At 50.4% G+C, this 17,651-nt stretch overlaps 1 protein-coding gene across 1 annotated transcript; it reads right to left on the bottom strand.

Annotated features, from left to right (window-relative positions):
* Nucleotides 1-2,471: 2,471 nt before the first annotated feature.
* Nucleotides 2,472-16,459, bottom strand: ABHD16A (abhydrolase domain containing 16A, phospholipase). The gene is made up of 20 exons (XM_039219618.1): nucleotides 16,271-16,459; nucleotides 14,955-15,011; nucleotides 14,140-14,206; nucleotides 13,816-13,902; nucleotides 11,066-11,151; nucleotides 9,317-9,390; nucleotides 9,017-9,139; nucleotides 6,931-7,045; nucleotides 6,737-6,838; nucleotides 5,756-5,819; nucleotides 5,290-5,339; nucleotides 4,837-4,960; nucleotides 4,396-4,500; nucleotides 4,101-4,164; nucleotides 3,793-3,849; nucleotides 3,586-3,648; nucleotides 3,339-3,415; nucleotides 3,156-3,254; nucleotides 3,009-3,055; nucleotides 2,472-2,806 (listed from the first exon to the last, which is right to left on the bottom strand). Exons 1-20 carry the CDS (start codon nucleotides 16,400-16,402, stop codon nucleotides 2,723-2,725), a joined length of 1,677 nt encoding a protein of 558 aa, XP_039075549.1. The 5' UTR covers nucleotides 16,403-16,459; the 3' UTR covers nucleotides 2,472-2,722.
* Nucleotides 16,460-17,651: the final 1,192 nt, after the last annotated feature.

The following is a 17,651-nucleotide window of genomic DNA, read 5'->3' as shown; positions in this document are numbered from 1 at the left end:
AAGCGGCTGCGCGCGGTCAGTGCGCCAGCTGAGCCTGGAGCGTTCGTTGCCACGGTGACGGGCTCAGAGGAGGCTTTTCAGGGGTGAAGAGGCGGGGCGCTGCAGTAGTCGCCATGGTGACAGCAGCTGAGGACAGTTTCTGTGCGGAGTGCCTTGGGGACGCGGGATACCAGGGGGTAGGCAGCCGAGTGACGAAACAAAGGAGGTGGGGCCTGAGGAAAGAATGCTACAGTCAGAGCAATGGGCGGGGCAAACAAGGGGGCGGGGCCACAGATGATTGGGCTGGGCGAGAGCCAAGTTCGGTTAGCCGACCGGCTAGACCAGGCGGTCTGGAGAGGAACTAGAGAGTGGATCTTGAACTCGCATATAAATGAATGGGGGGAAAAAATGACTTGGTTCCTGAGGGACTTGGGATAGCTTGTTGGTTGGATGGATGAATGAATGGATAGGTACCTGGCCCTCATTCACTTGTGACAGCTGGGAGGGAAACACCTGACCCTCTCGGGGGAGTGAGCAAATCCTCAGCCCAAGCACGGAGTGCAGAGCCTACTCCTGCAGCTCATAATGAAAGCAGCGCAGGGCGATCCTGGGCCTATGCGACAGGGTAGGATAAGGGATGGTCCAGCCCAGAGTCCACCTCTTCTTCCCAGGTTTCCTGCCCCGGTGTTAATTATTCTTTGTCCCAGCCTCCATCCTCTCTCCCCATGTACACAGTTTCTCGCAGGCGCCTGGACTTCCAGACCTTGCCTGGTGCCCAGTAAGGCAAGGTCCAGCAGATGTGGGGTCTGCATCTCAGCTGTTCTTCTCCTGGGACTGTTGGAACCCTGCTATATAGGGTGATGGATGGACAGAGCGCTAGTCTAACCTGGTGGGGGGGGAGGGGAGGGTGTGTGGTGATGGTTCTGAAAACAAAGAGCTAATGTGAGCTTTATCACATTAGTGGGGAGTAATCTAAGGGGGTAGACAGGCCCCTGGGTTGGGTGGTCCAGAATTCAAATGTTAAGCCTCCCCTCTCCCCACCCACTTCTGTTATCTGAGGGCTCTGCATGGCATCCACTGTTCTTTATAGTATATGTAGGAAGAAGGGGAAGGAGGAAGTGGTGGTAGAGGTCAGTCAACAGAGTCCCTAGTGGGCATGGCCAGGAAGGGGGAGTCTTGTCTCCAGGGTGTGGGAGGTGGGACTAGGTGGCCCCTATTTGTATTCAAGGAGGTTGTTACCTTAGCTGAACAGACTTGTTTTCCAGATTAACTGTCCTGGTGGATCATGGAGGGTGAGGTTCAGAACCATGCAGCTGGACCTACAGCTGCAGGCTCCACACTTCCCACCCTGTTTGCCCCCTGGGACAGGACAGAGGAATGGGATGCCAGTGTCAACTTCCCAGTATTTGCAAAAGGTGGAGCATTCTGGATCTGTGGCCACCTCTTCTCTTTTGACCTAAAATTGTCATATCACCTGACAAGTCTCAGATCACCCTTCCAATGGAGACTCAGTATACCCCCACTGAAGGACCCGGTAGCTGGCGGGGGCAGACAGCCTCTGCCCAGAGACTGAGGAGTAGCTTAATGCCCTGGGGTTTCAGGAGACACTGATATTAGCCAGAGGTCATCCAGGATATCAGAACATTGTTGCTTGCCCACATTAAGCTTGTTCAAAACAGAGGACCAAGGAGTTTAAACCTGGGAGCATTTCAGCTAGAAAAGAGGTTTCCCAAGAAGGTGGCCAGGCAACGAACTGGTGGGTGGGAGAAGAACTCATTCTGTTCCATGAAGTCTGAGGATTGGAAATAGGACAGAAGTTACAGGAAGTCAAATTCCTCAGATTCAACTTAGGGATTTTCTTCTAATAGCTGTCAAGAGAGGTGAAGTGTGGCTCTGGGAAGATATGAGCCCTCAGTCCCTGACAGGCCCTGTTGTTGAACTGCAACAAATGTATGAGGAGAGAGACGAGGGCACGGTTGAGGAGGTGTGCAGGATTTGCTGCATAAGACATGGGGAGTGGGCTGTTCCTCACTCCCCCTTGGAACAGCAAGAGCTGAACAAGGAAAACTGGGGAAACTACTGGTGAAGCCATGCAGGTTGGATCTGGAAATCTGTAGAAGAGCCAAGTAGGGGAAATCAGGTACTAGAAAACAATTTGTAAGTGACAAAGCTCTGGAGCTGTAAACAAAGAGGGGGCCACCATGAGCTCATATGGTGGTCACCGCGTTATGCAGGAAGGACTGAGGAGCAGGCTGGGGAGGCTGCATGTGTGATACTACTAGACATACCAGGAAACGGGGAGGCTTGGGGACCCACTACATGAGGACAGCTCAGGTTGGGGGCTGGAGGCCTGGGAGAACAGCAGGGATGGGGAGGATTAAACTAGCCAGCTGGAGTTGGGTTCCCCAAAACCCAGCTCTTTGGAGCTTCAGCTATCTCCACTACTGGCCCCAGGCTCCTGGATACTTGGGAAGTCACACAATTAGCCAGCCTGTAGAAAAAATACCTTTTTATTAATTATTAGGAATAATTCATTCATTGAATGCAGGGTATATGTTGGGGAAGGTTAGGTACTGCCAGATGGATGAGGGGAAACGTGCAATAGGGCAGTGAGAAGGGGGACAGCCCCCCTCTTTCCACAAACTATAAACAGCAACATGAACATGGAAAATCACAAATAAGAAGATCCTTCCTCATGTCTCCTCCTATCTCACTCTTTTCAGAATGAGTCCCACTGTGGTCCCTAGAGGTGCCAGGGGATCTGGAAATTCTGGGCTGGGAGCGGAGTGCAGTGTGTGGCCTCGAAGTTGTGCAGATACTTCTGAGCCTGAAGGAAGAGGGCAGGACAGGTGGGGTGCAGGGCCCCGCAGTATGCAGCACCACCAAACACCTCCACAGCCTCCGAGCCCACCTCCCACGCTCTACAAGCTGCCGCCTCCAATGCTTATATGGTATCCCCTGGCCCCAAGCCCCACACATGCCCCCTGGCCATCCTGGCACCCCCTTCTGCCTGCCACCCCTCAGCTCACCAGAAACAAGGCCAGCTGCCGCCTTCCATCTGCACTCATGTCCTCCCCTGCAGAGAAGAGTCGCTCATATATGAGCCGTGCATTTGGGTATTCATCCCCATTCCCGGATTCTTCCCAACAGCCCCTCCTGCCGCAGGACATCCTTACCCACACTCCAGGGGAAGTCAGGCCCGTGTTCTGCCTGGTAGGAGCGGAGGACGGACAGGCACCAATCCTCCTCCACCTCCCAACGGCTATAAATCGAGGCTGCTCACAGAGAGAAAGGAGGGCCTGTCAGTGACCTGGCCTGGCCAGGCCCCCACCCAAAGGCCTCACCACATCCCCTTGCACCTTCCTCCAGCTGTGAGGAGGCCTCCAGCCACTGCCTCACCACTCGAAGACCCTCCTCTGCCATCACACGGGGATACCTACAGAGGGAGCACCAGGACGGGAGGTCAGGACCCAATTCTCTTCACTCCTCATCCCTAAAACCCTCTTCCCTCCCTCCCTCCCTTGCACCACCAGTGTCAGTACACATATGCATGTGCATGTGCGCACACACACACGCACGCACACGCACACACGCATACGCGCTCACCGATACTGCAGGAGCTTCAGCAGGAGGTCATTGCCTCGGTTGGACATGATGTCCTCAGGAACACTGGGGGTGAGAACAATGTACTGGAGGGGCTGGAGGTTGGGGAGGAAGGGTCTGGATACCTAGGTTTCCAGTGGGCAGAAGCGGGAAGGGCAACTTCCTAGCTACATCTGGGATCCAGGGGGGCACAGGCTCCCAGGCACTCACGTGGTGGTGATAATCTCATCCTTGGTTCTGCGGATCAGCAACACAGGGCCCTGGTACCTTCAGAGGACAGTGTGGTGCTCAGAGGGAGACGGGACAAGTGGCCACCCCACCCTTGCACTGGCTGCAGCCTCATCCCCTACTACAGCAGGGCCCCTGGGCTGCCCTTCACCCAAGGGTGAGCAAATATTTAAGAGCAGGGATGGCCCACATTCTGGCCTGACTGGGAGATCTGCTTGAATACTCAGCAGAGCCTGTACAGCAGGGAGGTGGGGAAAGGAGTTACATGCCAGACACTGGCCTGCCCTCACCTGCACAGCTGTTCTGCGTTGTTCAGATTGAGATGCTGCCTCACGGTCCTGGTCACGAGACCCCCTACAGTGGGATTAGAGTGAAGGGATGGCAGAGACAAAGCCCTTGAACAACACATAGTTCCCCACTGTTCACAGAGAAAACTGAGGCCCCAGACAGGGGAGTCTTCCTGCTTCTCATCCCATTGGGTGACCCACTCCCCACCTCCACAAAAAGGAACCATCTCCAGTTAGAATAGCTCCCAGTTCCAGCCCACCCCTTCCCTGGAAAGGCAGGCCTGGGAACTGCACTCACTCCAGCTATCTGGCATAACCTTCAAGGCCAAGGGCACCAGGTCATCAAACGAGGCATCCAGGATCACGGCACTAATGTCTGGGTAGGACATGGCTGCCCACGTGGCTGGTACCAGGACAGGGAAGAAGGGTGAGGACCAAGGGACTTCTGCCCACCACCCCACCTTTGTCCCATTGACCCTATAGGCTGACACCTGAAGACAGAGGAAAGCTTTACTTCCCTGATCTCTCCCCTCCAGGACCTTGGTCTGCTGCTTTTCATAATGGGCATAAGGGTGGAAGGAAATGTGAATGTATACACATAGGATACCATCTTCCAGACACACAGATATCCCTCCGTCCTCTCCTCCCTTAAGCCTCTACCCCACTGCTGGGCCCCCAGTGGATTTCCTAACCGCTCTTTGAGGTGGGGGTAGCATAAATGGTAGGGGTAGGCTGGTACCAGTGAAGCCGCCAATGGACCAGGCATAGATGATGATGTCCTGGGGCTGGAAGCCCAGGCGGTGGATGGCAAACTGGACCACCACATCCATGGCATTGGCCTCGTTCTGAGGAAATGGCACCCCCTGCAGGAAGAAGGGCAAGGCAGGAGTGGATCAGCACCAAAGGCTGGTTCACGGGCCACTTGCACATTCCCAGCACAGAGCTACCCTGCAACAAACAGAGAGGGTGCAAAAGAGAAGGGTGGTGGGAGGGACTGCACTCTCTAGAAACCAGCCTTCCTGCCACTCCCCACTGTGGGGTGGGGGTCATGGCTCCCTGCCCTTGGCATCCAGGTGACAGATGAGTGGGAGTCACCACAGAAATATACACCCCTATCCCTAACTCCAGTGACTGACTAGAGGGAGACAGACCATAATTCAGGAAAAGAAAGGGATTTCAGAGAGTGTCTCACCGTGCTTCCAGCAAAGCCTGGATGATTCCAGCCCAGGACTGAATATCCAGCTGCAACACAGGAGGAGGAGGAGGGGCTAGGACCTTATAGCCCACACCTCCCCCACCTCCAGCTCTGAGGGAAAGAGCAACAGAACATGGGAGCTCTAAACACCCCCAAACTCAGAGGTGCATAAATCCAAGCTTCCCCAGAATGGGGAGATGACACCAGAGGTTCTGAGGCAGCAGAAGGGAGAGATGTGGTTATGTCACGGGGATAGAATGAAGGCCATACTGTTAGGGACACAGCCCAAGGGGAGTAGGAATGTAAGGCTGGCAAAGCAAATGGGGAGTAAACTTCCCCTCAAATGTGAGAATTTCAAACCTCACTCAGACAAGGTGACCAGGCCCAGGAAGGTTATATCGGTGTGAGAAGGTAGGGACATTCCATTCCAAAGGGCAGGGACGAGCCTGTGCCACGGGCCTACCTTCCAGAGGCGTAGAAATGCAGCCCACCTCGTAGAAGCCCGCGTTCCCCTCACAGCAGATCACCTATGGAAGGGAGCAGGAAGGAAGCCTGGGAAGGAGCCAACCTGGGGCTGAAAATCCCCTATGTGGCAGGACATGGGAGCTTTATAGGGAAGAGGAAAGGGCCTGTTGTCTTCAAGGGGAATAGAAACTTCTCATTTCACAAGGTGCATTAAGATGAGAGGCAGAGTGGATGCAAACGCTTAACAAACTGAGGAAGAAGAACTGCTCGACCACTCAGTTTTTCTTGGAAGACCACCGGGGGACAGCTCTCAGAAATGGGGTTATGGATAGGTTTTTCCTTTCTAGTTTTTGGGTCTATTTTTTTCCGTGACTGTTTCTTTTGCATGGCATGCCAATCACTTTCCATCTCTGGGGTCCAGACTTAGAGTCAGGTAAACTTTAATTTCATGGGGCCCTGAGCCCAAGCTCAGAGATGGTGGGGCTTGCGTGGATTCTCATAGCAGCTGGGCAGTGCCGGGACCAGAAGCCAGCTCCCTAGACTGCTGGCTCAGTGCTTTCCATGGTTTCTTCATGGAGGCAGGATACTCTGGAGGCCAGGCTACCTGGGTTCAAATTCTCTCACTTATTGCGGGATCTGGGAAAATTATCCCAGGCTCAGTTTCATCATCCATAAAATGGGCTCTCATAAATACAGTACTTCTTCTGCAGGGTTATTGTGAGGATTAAATATATGCCTTTTATGTGATAAATGCTGTCTAAGTGGTGACTATTACAAGATCACTTTTTGGTCCTTGAATGTCTACTCCTACTTCATCTATTTCCCTGTGGCAGGGTTTTCCTACACCGACATGTCTTGAGGGTGGGGTGGGAGTCGGGATTATCCCCAGCTGTACTTCTTAGGGCTGCTGTAGAACTGAGCTCCCCAGAACCTCCAGTGCTCTCCCGGTACTACTTTTGGGCTCCCTGCTCCTGCTCACCAGCTTCTGTCCCTGCGGCTCAGCTGTCCCCCGCCGGTCCACAAACATGGTGTCAATCTCATTGCCATCGCAGGCCAACAGCTTTGCCCGGCGCCCGTTGCACTGAGTGGGGGAGATGTTGTGAGGGGCAGGAGGTCACATCCCTGGTAGAGGGAGAAGGATATCGGGGGTGGGGCAGGGGCAGGGGGCCTCACCTCTTCCACCAGCCGGGCCTGGCCCTGCAGCAGCATAGGCATGAGGGCCTTCTGGAGCAGGTATACTGAGCCTGGATATAGCATCCGGCGCCCCAGCGTGTGCGCCACCAAGTAGCTGTGGGGAACATGGGATTATCGAACCCTTGACCTCAGTAGGACCCAGGGACCATCTGAGCCCTAGCACCCAGAGACTCTGGGGCCTGCCTCACTCCTGACCTTCACAGCTTTGTTTCTTGACCTTTACAGCTTTGTTCTCCTCTTTCAGGACATAATGAAGTGATATAGGTACCAAGCTGGTGTTTTTCAAACCTTTTTACTACCACCTTTATAAGATGCACATTTTATATTGTGGCCCAGTACACACCTCTGTACAAATATACTGGAAACTTTAGGAGATATTTTCTATATGTGATAAGTATAAGCAAAGTTATTCTTTTTAATTTTTAAATATTTATTTACTTATTTAGAGAGCGTGTGTGCTCAGGTGGGGGAGTGGCAGAGAGAGAGGGAGAGAGAGACTCCCAAGCAAGCTCCACGTTCAGTGCGGAGCCTGTCGCAGGGCTTGATCTCACGACTGTGAGATCATGACCTGAATCAAAATCAAGAGTTGGACACTCAGCCAACTGAGCCACATAGGCACCCCAAAGCAAAGTTATTATTAACTGTGCTTCCGTTAATGTATAAATACAACTAATTAAAAGTCCCCTTATAATACTTTAAAAAATGACAGCTGTAAGTCACTCAATTGATTTCAAGATTCACAAATGGGTCAAGAACGGTAGTTTGAAATATACCAAACTCGACGGCAGACTCCACCAGGGCAGAGACCTGACTGTTCTGTTCACTGCAATATGCCCTATTCTGCCACGTAGCAGGTGGCTAGAGCCTGACACTGAGAGGGGCTTAATAAATATTTACTGAACAAATGCACTAATCTAGATAGATAAGCGGTAGTAGGTGTCTGAAAAAGACAATTAACCATTTCCAGTTAATTCTGAAATAGGATTTCTCCTTAGAAAAACAGGTATGTACCACCCTGTCCAGTATGCCCTCAAAACTGCAAATTTGGTTTGTTTCTCTGACCAATCATCACATGATAAACAGTGATCACTAAGTCCACCCCTTTCCTTGGTAGGTTGGAACTGCCTCCCAGCCCCCAGCAACAGAAAATTGCCACAGCATGTGCTCCACTGTACAACAGGAAGGCTTACTGTTGTTACTTCTGACACCATCAGTATCCACAACTGTGATTTACTTGGGCTTTGCCATGTGCTCTCAGGTACCCAGGCAAAGTGGTAACCCTTCTATATATGTGACTCTACTTAATATCACCAATTCTAGAAGGTGGGTTATTCATGGATGCAGAGATTGTAGCTTGCTTAAGGTAGAAGAACCTAGGAGCAGAGAGGCCAGGTCAGGGACACAGCTGTCACCAGATACTGCTCCAGCTAAGGCTATGTTGTCTCCACCATACTCCCAACCTCATTCTTCCCTCTCAGCCTCATTAGAAAAGCTTTTGTTGATGTCTGGCTGTCTCAGTTGATAAAGGATGCAGCTCTTGCTCTTGGAGTCATGAGTTCAAGGCCCATGTTGGGTGTAGAGCTTACTTAAATAAATTTTAGCGGCACCTGGCTGTCTCAGTCAGTTAAAGTCCGACTTTGGCTCAGGTCATGAGCTTGCCATTCGTGGGTTCAAGCCCTGCATTGGGCTTTCCGCTGTAAGCACTGAGCCCACTTTGGGGCCTCTGTCTCCCTTTCTCTCTGCCTTTTCCCAGCTCTCTCTCAAAAATAAACATTTTTAACTAAATAAATAAGTATGTAAAAGTAATAATAAAGTAAAAGAACTTTTCGTCAGACAGAATTGTTAATACCCCAACCCTTTCATTCACCATTTGTGAGACTCTGGACCTCTCTGAGCCTCTTTTCTTTACATATAAATGTAGATTAAAAACCAACACAAATAATACAAAATACACAGCACTAGGCCTAATAAATGACAGCTATCTTACAATGGAGCACCCAGTCTTGGAGTCCTCACTCGATGTCCCCTCCACCCCAGCTGGCCTCTCTTCCCTGCTGCTTCCCACCTGGTGATCTGACAAGGCAGCTTCTTGACCCGGTTGAGGAGGGTGTCTGCTGTCCCCCGGTGCAGGGGCTCTGGGCGAAGCAGGGCCACACCCTGGCGGGAAGGGCCCCCTCGAGACTCCTTCCTGAGGATAGAAAGTTGCAGGGGAGGATGGGATCAGGAGCAGCAAGCTGGGGTGTGGAGGATAGTGAGGTCTAGGAATGAGGAGATGGCCCTGGAAAGCAGGCCTTGGGGCCCGAGATGGGGATGGACGTGTGGGACAGGACAGAGCAGGGATGGAGTGAAAGAACTGGGGCCTCACCGGCTGCTGGGCTCTTCCCAGTGAAAGTCCACTGGCCAGCTCTTGAAGTCAAAGTTGTAGTTGGCGAGCTGCCTCTGTGGTGGGCAGGGAGAGAAAGAGGAGGAAAGGAAAAGGGGAACTAAGAAATTGGGGCAGGCCCACCTACCCACCCTTAGCACCCTCATCATCCACAAGACTGGCCCCTACACATCATGGGGAGACAAGTCGAGGTCAACACCCTCCCAGTTCATAGAGGGTAAGCTCCGTCACAGCTAGAAAAATCAGGCAAGAGAGGATGCCCTACCAGGTATCAAAACTGGCCTGTCTGCTTCCAGAAGAACTACTCAACACTCTGCTTTTCCAAAATATAAGACTGACCCACCCCCAGAAGGGGTGACCGGGGGTGGTCGTGCTTCAGAGGGAGGAAGTGGTGGTGGAAGGGAGTCTGTTGGCTGGTCACACCCCCTTCCCCCACCAGATCCTTTACATGATGCTGCCCTAGAGGATCAAAATGACTGTCCTAAGTTTGGGCGAGAGGGAAGGAAGGAAAGTAATGTCTACGGCGAGTGGTTCCTTTGCACTGGAATCACCTCCTGAACGAAGCACTCTCTGTTCTATCCTCATGGCCACCTCCCTTCCCTCACCTTCTGCAGCCATGGGCTGGTGATGCCAGCCAGGCCACTGATGCCTCCAGTCACCTCACGGGGTCTGTCCACATGCTCTCTGAGGGTGGTGGGAGCTGTGTCTGATTCTCTGCTGTACCTCCTCCCTCACCCCCAGAGCTCCCAGTGCTCTATTTTGAGAACTGTTCTTTATTTTCTGTCACAGAAAATTCTTTTGACATTTTCAAAAATAACTTGACTAAGGAAGAACAACAGAAACGTTGTACAAAAATGTAAATGGCAAAACAAAACAAAATGAAGAAAAGCAAATTTCAAGCAGGCTTTGCTCAGACCAGGACTCAAATCCAACTCCAGCCCCTTCCTTTGCTCTGTGACTCTGCTTGTCACCCAACCTCTTTTTTCCTGTTTCCTCAGAGGTATAATAATGTCACCTCATATGACTGTTGTGAGGACTGGGAAGAGGGTATATGAAATGCCTCAGACAGCAGCGTGGCAGGAGCATCATTACGGAGCTCTGTAAATGGCGGCATGGAGCAACCAGTAACATGATGATGTCATAACTCTTTGATCCCAGGAATCCCTAACAGGAAAGAGCTTTATAGGGCCCCAAAGCCCCTTCTCAAAGATAATCACCCTCCAGAACCAGGTGGGCTGGCACAACTCCAAGGACACTATGCCCTGGCTTTTCTCCCTCTTGGCACCACGCTGTGCTTCTGGGCACGTCAGTGGACACACCTGTCCATCTTGACGCATCCCTGAACAAAACTAGCATGGTGTTCAATGCACACAGCCAAAATAATCAACATTGACAGAATCAAGCTGCTGTGATAGAGAGAAGACCCCCCCTTCTAAGAAACACTGTGGAACATTTCCACATCTAGACAATTCTTATGGATGGAAGGGAGAAGGGTGGAAGATTGTTCTAGTGGAACATCCCATTAGAAGGGGTAGGAAGGAAAATTCTCTGGGTGGACAGTTCCCTAGCACAGGCGAGAAGGGATGTAGCAATGTGCAAGCAAAAACCCACTGTAGTGGGCAGCAAGCACACCTCCTCGCCCTGGCAGAAGCTGGCGCCCGATGCTCTGGAGGGACAGCAGAGAAGCTGCTGCCAGGGTACCTGTCTGGCACCTTTCCTGGAATCTCTTACCTTATTTTCTGCAGACTGGTTCCTATGTGTTGCCTCCAAGATGGCAATGAACTGCCGGTACTGGGGGTTGGTCCAGCGGCCAATGCCTGGTAGAGGGAGGACAGGAGACAGTGTGAGGAAAACTGGGAAGAGCAAGCTGAATAAGTTTCAGGAAGAGGACTGGAGATGGGTAAGGAGAAGGCCTTGGAAAGAGAAGTGGGAGGGAAAGAAACAGATGGCCCAGAATCTGGGGAGATAGGAGAGTTGAGCTGAGTTGAGCCCCTTCCTCCATATCTAGCAACCGGCTTCAGTGTTCTTCCACTACCCAGCTTCTTCAGTTTGTTTCTTTATAGGCTATCGACCCTCCACCTTCCAGAACGTGCATTTTGCCAGTCCTAACACACCATCATGCAACCTTACTGTTCGGCCTTGTGAACACGGAGTCTCTCTTCTTTTCCCTTCTCCACTGCTTGCTTTCCATCCCTTTTCTGTAGAGTCTAACTCCCTGCCATCTGGCCTCACGCCTCCCGCTCTTGTCCCCGTAATCACTTCCTCACTGAATCTGAGTCCCCTTCCTCCATCCCCACTCTCTTGCAGCTATGCCCCTCTGCACTCTTCCCATCCCTCGAGACTCCTTCCTCCTCTGCTTCCTGGCTTCCATCTTTGCCACCTTCTGAATCCCAGACCGCTCCTCCCCTGCCTCCATTCTACTTCCCTCTATGAAACCAGAGCCGTCCGCAACACTGTGCTCTTTCCTCTCTTCACATGGCCCTTTGCCAATCACATCTACTCTCCCTTCACTGCCAAAGAGTCTCAAACCCTGACTTCGCTGCTTCCACTGACCTGACAGGTGTCATGTGCCAGGCACTGTTCTGACATGGGAGACAGTAGGAAACGAGACACACAGGTTTCAGCCCTGAGAGTTAGCGCTTTGGTTGGGGGTGGGGTGGGTGGGGATGCCACTTGTGTCAAAAAGGCAAAGTGCACAGAAGAATGGCTATGTGTTATGTTGTTTATGCTTACCATATTTCATACCTTCTAAAATGCATATTTTTTTCACATTTGAAAACTGAAATCAGAATATATTTTACAATTCCTAACAGCTTAGATTTGATCAAATGAAGCATATCTTTCTTTTTTTTTTTTTTTTTTAAATATTTTTATTTATTTCTAGGAGAGAGAGAGACAGCGTGAGCAGGGGAGGGTCAGAGAGAGAGGGAGACACAGACTCTGAAATAGGATCCAGGCTCTGAGCTGGTAGTCAGCACAGAGCCCGATGCGGGGCTCGAACTCACTAACCGCGAGATCATGACCCAAGCGAAAGTCGGACGCTTAACCGACTAAGCCACCCAGGCGCCCCTTAAATGAAGCATATCTTTCATAAAAGGATAAAAATGGGGACCAGGAAAGAAACCACACCAAGTAACAATGGTTACTTCTGGGGAAAGAGGAACACAGAAGTGGGGAAGATTCCAACAGGAATGCCAACTCTGAATGCAATGCTTCAGAACTTTATTGACAAAAGGTATGTGAAGCAACATCACAGGACATAAGCATTTCAGTTCATGACACTTTGTTCTCTGGACTTTTCCGTATTTAATTTTGTGCCCAAATTAAAAATAAATAAATAAAATTTGGGGTGCATGGGTGGCTCAGTTGGTTAAGCATCCAACTCAAGATCTCATAGTTCATGAGTTCAAGCCCCATAGCAGGCTCTCTACTGTCAGCACAGGGCCTACTTCAAGGTCCTCTGTCTCCCTCTCTGCCCCTCCTCTACTCATTCTCTCTCTCAAAAAACAAACAAACAAACAAAAATAAACCCACCAACTTATAAAATAAATACATAAAATTTAAAAATAAGACAAAACCCAGGGCTGGGAGCTACTTTTGGTGAGGTGGTCAGGGAACGCCTCTCTGAGGACGGAGCCCAACCCAATGGAGATCAGGAGGCAGAACACAGAAGGCAGAAGATCCCAACTGCAGGCTGGACACAACTGCAACCATGCAGCTCCTAGCCTACACCCCCTTCCAAGCATCCCCTCACCCAGTTTTCATCATGTGCACCTGCCAAGCGGCAATGATTTGGACTGTCTCATTTTTACATTGTGAGATATAACCTACATGCATCTAATATACATTCAGTTTAAAAAATACAAAGCAAACATTCATGTGACCATCACCCAAGTCAAGGAAGAGAGTGAAGTCATGTCCCTCCAGGAGCCCTCCCTCTCCTGTTTCCTCTCTCTCCCTGGTAATCCCTCTCCTGACTTTCAAGATGAGCGTGCCCCGTGTTTTGCCACTTCCATATGCATCCCTCTTGAACTTTACAAAAATGGAAACACACTGCGTACATTATTTGGTAGTCTGCTTCTTGCATTCAACATTACAGTAGTGAGACTCATCTGTGTTGTTGAGTGTAGCTTCAATTTGTTCATTTGCATTGCTGTATTGTGTTCTGCCGTAGAACTAGACCCCCCACCATCCTACTATTTGTGGCCATGGACTTGTTTCCAGTTTTGGATTATTACAAACATATATGCGGATTTATGCAGAATTATTGTAGGGTACATGCCTCTCTTCTACATAATAGCAAATTTCCTGCCAATTTGCTTTTCATACTTACAACCAAGCTCTTTAAGGATAAGATCATGCCTTCAACATTCCCAATTATTTCCCCTCAGGGCCCAACACAAAATTGTGTTTGCAGAATCAATTTCATAAATATTTACCCAGTGAGGGATAGATCCAAACCAGGCTCCCTCTCAACCTACCTCGGAGGCAGGCCACTCCAGCCAGGAGTAGCAGCAATGTCCCTGCATAGTGAGAAAACGGCACCACTTTGGACAAGCTCAAGTAACCTGGGAGGGGAGAGGCACCACGTGAGAAGCTCTCCCTACTGTCCCTTGGCATCTCTTCCCAGGTCAGCCCCAACCCCTCCCCCTTCCCTCTCTTTGGGACAACCATGCCCTCTGAGGAAGAAGACCCCTGATGGAAGAGGGAAGCCAAGCCAACCTCACAGGTCCCCTTTCCTCTTTGGGGGGGGGGGTTGGCTCAGCTGTCAACAACCTGCCCACCACCTTTGAAACCACACTGACCTTTCCTGTATAAGTAGAAGAAGGCGAAGGGAGAGGAGTAATAAGAGATGGACCAGAAGACTGAAGCCTGCAGCAGAGAGATGGGGACAAGCAATCAATACACACACACACACACACACACACACACACACACACACACACACCTGCCATTTCCAGGCCTAGGCTCTGACCAAAGTGAATAACCTGAGGGAGAGCGTATCAAGTACCTATTCTGTGCATGACACAATAGGTGCTTAATATTTGTTGAAAAGCAATGTATCAGAGCATAACAGAGGCTGGGAAAATTAGATACAGGTTCTGTTTTCTTCCTCTTATCTCCGGACATAATTTCATCAACATTGAAAGGCCAGTTTCTCTTTCTACTCAAGTTAATCAAGCCTTTTCACTTGGCCCTGCTCAGGACAGTGCCTGGCCTGGTCCCCAAGAGATGCACACACGTCACCACAGGAGCCCTGCCAGAGAAAACAGCTGTCTTTGCAGCCAAAGAGGTTAGTTGCCAGGGAGGACAGGTCACTGGGGACCACAGGACTGAGCACCTGCAGATGGTCCCAAGAGTAAACACATTTTCCTCGGGGTCAGGCTGCCCCAGAGAAAGCGGTGCACACACCAAAGGGGAGTGCCAAGGATGTGTGCTTGACAGCATCTCTGTCATCTCTGTGACAGCATCTCTGTGTGTGTGTTGAAGTCTGCTGCAGAGCCCAGAACCTCCCCCACTCCCAGGGGCACTGCCTTCTCCCAGGCTGTAGGGGAGAAAGTTCGGGAGGGCAAGTGGGTCGGAAAAGATGCAGTAGCCCCAGGTGGCAGGGCAGACATACCAGTGCCAGGATGCTGTCCGCATGTTTCTCCAGGGCACGGGGCTGATAGTACGTATCCTGCAAAAGCAGATGGCTGGGTCAAGGGCCGTGTCCATTGACAAGTCCTTCACTTTCTCTTTTGAAAGCCTTGTTGTGTGTCCTCTGGTTCTAGCCTCCAAAGCTATCCCTCCTCGGACATCCCTGTCTCCCACAGAAGGCCCTCTTTCCACCCCTCCACCCCCACTCCAAAACCTCATTTCTAGGGCTTCTCCACCCAACCCCTAGACCATGAGAACATAACGGGCTGGACTTGGGAGCAAAAGTGAAATTTCACTGGATGATTTTTGTTCCCTTTCACAACCCAGTTTCAAATGGGTGGTGGGCATGTGCATATGGTGAGAGGAGTTAGAGCAGCAGAAAGAAAAGACACCATGACATTTTCAGAGGGAAAGAACAGAAATAACAGTGGGGTGATTAAAGAAGAGAATGTGGCTGACGATGGACAGTTTGTAGAGAACAGAAACATAAATTGAGACTACCAGTAAAAAGGTGAATATCGTGTAGGGCCACAGCCTACCACCACTCCCAGCTTTCAGGAATGCAAGCACCCTGGGGTCTCCAAAGTAGGTTAGGGGGTTGGGTGAGGGACAGTGGATACGTGATACGTTGAAGTCATCTTGAAATTAGAGGCCAGGATAGGGGCGTCTGGGTGGCTCAGCGGTTAAGTGTTCGACTTCGGCTCAGGTCATGATCTCACGATCCGTGGGTTCGAGCCCCGCGTCAGGCTCTGTGCTGACAGCTAGCTCAGAACCTAGAGCCTGTTACAGATTCTGTGCCTCCCTCTCTCTCTGACCCTCCCCTGCTCACAGTCTCTCTCTCTCTCTCTCTCTCTCTCTCTCAGAAGTAAATAAAACATTAAGAAAAGAAATTAAAGGCCAGGGTAAAGGGAAGATAAAATAGAACCAGGGAAAACACCTAGCACGAAGAAACCTAGAGTCTGACGGCAAAATCATCCAGCTCTCGAGTCCGCGCAGGGTCTCCTCCAGGACTTAGAGTCAATTGGGACCAGCACGAACCACGACAGACAGGGTAGGGGGCCTCAAGAGGAAAAAGCAAGGAGCGATAGTCGGAATGAGAAAGCAGTGGCAAACCGCGATAAAGGAGGCAGCCAGTCCACAGGCGTGACTTTAACCCAGGAAGCACAAAGAGCACTTCGCAGACAAGTGGCTTGACAACCAGGCTCCCCCGATTTCCAATAATGGGCGCTTCTGCGGAGCAAAGGCCGCAAAGGGGTTTGGGCCGTACCATGTTTTTGACCAGGGGAGAACTCGACTCACCCAGGAGCTGGAAGGGGAGGTAGTGACTGAAGTTGGAGTCTCGGGGACGCCGGACGGGGCCCTTTCCGAGTCCCTTTCCCGGTAGATTTTGTAGAGCCGGGGGCCTAGGACGCAGCTCAGCAGCTTCGCCATGGCCCCGGCTCGGGCCGCTGCTCTCCCAGCAGCAGGTCCCCTTGCCGGCCCCGCCCTTCCCCGGCCTCAAAGGTACTGCGTGCCCTTTGACGTCAGCACGTACAGGCCCCGCCTGGTGCCGAGCGGAGACATTTCCGCGCTGAGACGGGCTTCTGGTAGTTGGACCTACGGGTAGAGCAATGGTCAGAAATTATTTGGCGGTGTTTGAAACGCGGAGAGTTACAACCTTATCAGGTGTAGTTCAGTCACTTTTTTCTGTCCCTTAACGTTGGCCGACTCTCGAGCGACAGTGGGAACGAGAGTAGGATTAGGAACACTTGACAAGAGCAACGAAAAAGAAAAGGTGTCTCGGAATACGTAAAATCAAAGAAATGCAAGATTTTATGAAGAAAATTGCGATGTTTTTGAAAGAGGTAAACTGAAGGCTTGAATAAGTGGAGTGTTACATCGCAGTCATGAATAGGAAGACTCCGTGTTGTTAAGGTGTGTGAAATACTGGTTTAGAAAATAAAGGATGCATTATCGTTCTTAAGCGTGGACGAATCTCAAAGTGGTTGAGTGGAAAAAAGAAAGCTATAGATTACATACAACCTGACATTGCATTTCAAAAATAAAATTTAATGATCAACTAAGTGCAGGATAAAGAGCAAATTTAGAATAGTGTAACACAACATATAAATGGTAATACTGTTACTTAATAGACAGGTTTAGGTTTGTCTTATTTTTCTTTGTACGTTACACCTACATTATATATAAATTCTTTAGCTTTTTATTGCAGTAAACACATATACAGAAAAGTGCACCATTAGAGTATTTCCATGTAATCAGCATCCATATAATACTAGAGGGGAGGGAGGACATGGGTTAAATAGGTGATGAGGATTAACGCATGCACTTGTGATGAGTGCCCTGTGATGTATGGAAGTGTTGAATCAGTATATTATACATCTGAAACTATTATAACACTGTATGTCAATTAACTGGAATGAAAATAAAAAAGAAAACATTAAAGTGGCCCCTGGGTGGCTCAGCCAGTTGAATGTCCGACTTTGGCTCAGGTCATGAGCTCACAGTTCACCACTTTGAGCCCCACATTGGGCAAGCTGCTGTCAGTGCAGAGTCTGTGCCCTTCTGATTCTCTGTATATGCCACTGCCCCCCCCCATCCGTCCCCTGCTCACACATTCTCTCTCTCTCAAAAAAAAAAAAAAATTAAAACTATATCTGCCATAAAAAGCCACTTTAAAAAT

Source organism: Hyaena hyaena, unplaced genomic scaffold (assembly GCF_003009895.1).
Source record: "Hyaena hyaena isolate Hyena2069 unplaced genomic scaffold, ASM300989v1 scaffold_830, whole genome shotgun sequence".
Lineage (NCBI taxonomy): Eukaryota > Metazoa > Chordata > Mammalia > Carnivora > Hyaenidae > Hyaena > Hyaena hyaena.
Note: the sequence above shows the minus strand (reverse complement) of the source record. Positions and strands in the feature narration are given on the sequence as shown.